The 5137-nt window shown below is 34.5% G+C and overlaps 1 protein-coding gene across 1 annotated transcript; it reads left to right on the top strand.

Moving 5' to 3' along the window:
* The first annotated feature begins 2294 nt into the window (after positions 1 to 2294).
* On the top strand, positions 2295 to 4437 carry map1lc3cl (microtubule-associated protein 1 light chain 3 gamma, like). Its single transcript, XM_024283367.2, has 4 exons — positions 2295 to 3350; positions 3437 to 3492; positions 3575 to 3681; positions 3766 to 4437. Exons 1-4 carry the CDS (start codon positions 3293 to 3295, stop codon positions 3953 to 3955), a joined length of 411 nt encoding a protein of 136 aa, XP_024139135.1. The 5' UTR covers positions 2295 to 3292; the 3' UTR covers positions 3956 to 4437.
* Positions 4438 to 5137: the final 700 nt, after the last annotated feature.

The following is a 5137-nucleotide window of genomic DNA, read 5'->3' as shown; positions in this document are numbered from 1 at the left end:
CTGCTCTCCCCGCACCACCCCAGCAGAGTGTTGGGCCTTTTCTTTTTATAATCTATGCTTTTATTTTGAAAAATAGGTATGTTGTAGTTTTTAGTCACATATTTGATAGGAGATTTACTGAAGTACAATTTGTTCTAAATTTTCTCCTTTTATACTTTCTTATCTGTTTGCTCATATTTGGTTTTGATCCTTTTTTAGCCCATCCATCCATCCATCCATCCATCCATCCATCCATCCATCCATCCATCCATCCATCCATCCATCCATCCATCCTCCAAACCTGCTTGAAAACCTACTCAAATAAAAGTTATGTTTTTGGTGTTCTAAACATTTATTTTATTGTTGTATTTTTATTATGACGGAGAACATATATAAAACAATTTCAATTAAAACTGCAGTTCTAAGTATTTCTTTATTCAAACTTTGAATCAGGAACAGATGAAAAAATGCTGTTGGAAAAAGCCTGTTGATGTGACGCAGTATCTACAATTAGAATTAAAGCAGGACCTTCTCACTGTGCGGGAAGAGTGCTAACCACTTTATCACCACGCAGCCCATTAAAGTCTCTCTCCAATCATATCTGGATGGGAATGGATCAAGTGGATGCATCACAATGGAGGGGAGCAGGGAGCTCGTGGCCCCCACAATTCCTTTTTTGGTCTGCTCATGATAATCCCAATTTAAATAAAGAAATACTCAGAAATGCAGTTTTAATCCTATTTTTTAAAATATGTTTGAAAAAAATTATATACATTTTATACATATATTTTTATGCATGCTAAACATGAAACATGCTACATTTAAACATTTAAAACCCATGAAGTTACTCCTCTTTATGTGCAAATCATTTCTCTATTAACTAAATTGATTTCGGATAATAAATGTATTTATTGAAAATGACTTTTACTGTTTCATTAAGTTCTTTTTAGTAAGTACCATTTCTCCTGGTCTTAGAGGAACAAATTTGGATAAATAAAATGACACAGTTAATACAAAGTTATTACCATGGAAATGCTATTAAAGCATGTCATACAATTATACGAATTCCTGTAAAAAAAAACAATTGTGATAAACTTTAGCATTTTGTCACTGATTCGAATTTGTGATATAATATATTACACATTAATATGTATTAATATATTTTTCTATCTTCTCTGATTATTGTGAACCCTGTATCAGAAATGACATGCTGTCTAGCACTGATTTCACTTGCAAAATGCTGCTTAAACTTTAATGAGTGATAAGTGTCAGTAGCGTCATGGAGTAGCACACCTGATGCATGTCTGCAAGCTGCAGAACTGCAACCATTTCACATCAATAAATCATGAGCAAACAGGAGGTCAAGTCTGTGCAGAACACCATCCAGGAGCCAAGCAGCTGAGAGTTTTATTGCTCTTTTCTGTAAATATTATCCAAAAAAAGTCCAGGATGTTACCTGTCAGTTACCTGACACCTGGTATTTGTTCAGTGTTGTGAGCTTGAATACAAGATACAAATGAAGAACATTGATTATGTAAAAAGTGATTTAAGGTTTCTGGGTAAATTTGCAGCAAATCGTAATAGAACTTCAGATTTCATTTTTGTCTGAAGTATGGTAATTATGTTTAAAAATATAAAATAAAAAAAATAAATAAGTGGAAGTATTGAAATTAATTTCCTCCCTTTTAATAAATTAATCAAACTATTTGACAAACTTCATATATAATGGATTTGATGTGTTATTTGCTGTTGCCATCAATTATAAATAGTCAATGTGTTTATGTAGTTATGGATATTTATGTTTATATACACATTTGTGTGTTTTTCTTTATCTTTTTCTACTTTTTCAAATCATTTCTCCAGTAATGATCCTAAGTGTGATACATTTGTGAATAGATAGAAATTTCTCTTGTTTTTCTTCTTTAGTTTTTGTTTGTTTGTTTTGCTTTGTTTGCTTGAAAAAAAGAACATTAATTGGACAAATCTTCCTTTTGATAAAAAATCAGACTTCAGAAGTTAAAAAAATGCAGAGATGATCAATAGGAACTTTTTCCTACAGTTCTCTTAAGCTTTAACCTGCAAACCTTTAAACAACAGTGGATCCATTTGTTTTAAGTTGATCAAGACGTATGTTTATTTATATCAAACCTTCTTCTGAAAGTCAGTTATTCTCAAAAATTAAGATTTTCAGAAGTTTCTGGGGGGAAATAAAAAAAATGGTGAGTTTGAAACAGGACTGAGCACCTTTCAACCAACAGAGGGCAGTATAGGATTAAGCAGCTTTTCCTGGTTGGATAACAGCATCATCAGATTCATAATCCCTTAATAAAGACATGTATGATGCCAGATCCAGATCTGTAGAAAGAAATACAACAAATATAAAAAGTATTTTTCTTTTTTTTCCAAAAACACTTTTCATTCCAATGACTTTTCTGCGTCACATTATTCTGCTCACCATGTTTGGATCTTTATGCGTCTCCATTCCATTCTATAAAAGCATTTAAAGGCATTTAACTCAAACATGGCGGAAGTAGTAAAATGATTTCGTTTTTTTGTCGATCAAAAAATTCCTAAAAAACCCCAAAAATAAACTACCATCTATTTGGGGCTTGACAGTTATGCACCAGAAAATAATTCCGAATTTTAAGACCTTTGAATGAGCTAGAATAAAGATTTTGATCTGAAACAAAATGAGTGCAAAAACAGCACTTTTTTTTTTTTGGCATGGAGGGAAATTACTGTTTTATGTGAGAATAATCAAATTTAGGCGGATATTTGCTTTAAAATAAACACAATTAATATTTGACAATGACATTTTTATATTCATTTGGCTTTTTTGTTATATTTTTATGTTTTAAGTTTCTTAAATATGCTAAAAGGAGAGACAGAAATACAGTTTTTAAGCTTTTTTAAAGACTTTACAACAGAAACGTAAAAGAATGGCGTCTGCTTCCCTGTGAGGTCAAAGGTCAGAGTGCTTTACATTAGGGATTGTATAGATTTTTATCTTAAGGATTCTTGTTCTGTGGGTCTCCTCGTGTTGTGTACGTGACAGCTGCTCCATTGTCACAAGCAGATGTGAGAATGCCGCGTTACACAAGCACAGAGTGCTAATCTGGTCCAAACCAGACGAATGGGCCCTGCATCCTCACGAGCGAGGAGCGACACATTCAGACCCCTCCCATCTGAGTCTCAATAAAAGTCTGGCAGTCCCGGCGCCTCAGTGGGGTTTGCTTTACATCCACCTGCAGGGACTTCGCCCACCGCCTCATCAGGCTCTCCTCCACTCCCGTTCGTCTCCTCTCCAGCATATATGGCTCCTTTTGAGAAATCAATGGAAATGATGCCCTTCAAGCAGAGGAAATGCCTCGGTGAGAGTCTCTCGTTTCCTTGGCGACAGCCATTGAATCAATTTCTGATTTAAGTCAATGACATAATGTTCCTCATTCGTCATCAGCAACAAGAAAAAATGAAGTGTGCAGCATCCGGTCTAAATTCCCAAATAAATTACCTGTGAGTTCTATAATTACAATGTAAGAAATTCTACTTTTTTTTCTTTTCGATTTTTAGGTTGTTAACCTGTTTTTGTACTTAGGTGATTGTTGAGCGGTACATCCGGGAGAAGACTCTACCCCTGCTGGACAAAACAAAGTTTCTGGTTCCTTTCGAGCTCACGCTGGGTCAGTTCCTCTGCTTGCTCAGGTAAATCTCACTTTTGGGTCACGTAGAACATCACAGCACATCAACTCTTTTAAATCTCTAATCCACTCGTGTCTCTTCCTTCAGGAATAAAATCGAGCTGGAATCCTCTCAGGCTCTGTTTCTCCTGGTGGCAGACAGAACCATGTCCTGCATGTCATCCAGCATGGGGGACGTGTACTCTCGATTCAGAGATGCCGACGGTTTTCTCTACATCACATATGCATCGCAGGAGATGTTTGGAGCTCCTCGGCCAGCAGCCAGGCCGCCCTGCTGACTCAGAGTGAGAACATGAACTGAATCCCGGCCACACGTGGCTGCACTCAACATGGAGAAAAAAAGAACAAACTGAGCCAAGAGAGACAGTTTTTTTTCTAGCTGTTGCTTCCATTTGTTCTTTCTCCAGTTGCAGCCGACTCTGAACCCAAAGCGAGTTGGAGGATTTTACTTTTAATTGATTTGTTATTGGATTTAAATTGTTATTGACATTTTTCTTTGATCAACACAAATTTTTGAACACTTAACAAACATTAGTTAAACTTTAACTTATTTATTTATTTGGTTTTTAGGCCTAAATCCTCAAGATATCAATTTTTTTTAACTATTTCAGCACTACCCCATTATGTTGCTGCTGTTCCACCGTCAGACTTCCCTCACGACATGAACAATGTGAACTTTTTTTGCACACGCTCTTGGTTACAGAAATCATTTCCAGGCTGCTTTTATGTTTTCTGTTTTAAAGATGCCAACAAATAAAGTTCTCACTTTTTACTGTAACTTTTATTTACTTTGTGTGACATTTACTCACATGGGTTCTCACCACCTACTCAATGCTGCCAAACGGAGGAATCAATTCTAATCTGGGGCGATTTTTTACCCAGCAATTCACAGTCAAAAATGAAGAATTAAAAACTTTTATTTTTTTGTTACCTTCAGTTCCAAATTTTGGACAAAAAAATATTTAGGTGATTTTCTTCCACGGATTCAACTGACCCTAGTTCTCTTGGAAATAGAAAACTGGATTTGGAATTGGTTTATTTCAAGCAACCAATACTAAAAACACCAAAGTGGACAAACAAGAGAAAAAGAGATCTATAAACAGACATATTAAACTTCAGAGGATTAAAAAAATAGGGAAAAGATACATATTCATACATCCACGTCCACATGTTAAAGATGCCATTTTGATTAAACTATAAATATACATATTTGAATTTATACATACAAAACATGACATATTATATCTATAAAATATGAGGTTTGTCAAAAACAGATGAATACTTTTCTTGAAAAGGAGTGAGAGCATGTGAAATTATATTATACTCCTTTATGCTTTACTTTACTATTTTACTTATTTTTTTACATATTTATTAATATTCTAGTTTATAACTTCTAATTAAATAAATTGCATTATTCTAGAAATGCTTTATAACTCCTAAAAAAGATTTGCAATTTTCCA

Source organism: Oryzias melastigma, linkage group LG10, assembly GCF_002922805.2.
Source record: "Oryzias melastigma strain HK-1 linkage group LG10, ASM292280v2, whole genome shotgun sequence".
In the NCBI taxonomy this organism is placed as follows: Eukaryota; Metazoa; Chordata; class Actinopteri; order Beloniformes; family Adrianichthyidae; genus Oryzias; species Oryzias melastigma.
Note: the sequence above shows the minus strand (reverse complement) of the source record. Positions and strands in the feature narration are given on the sequence as shown.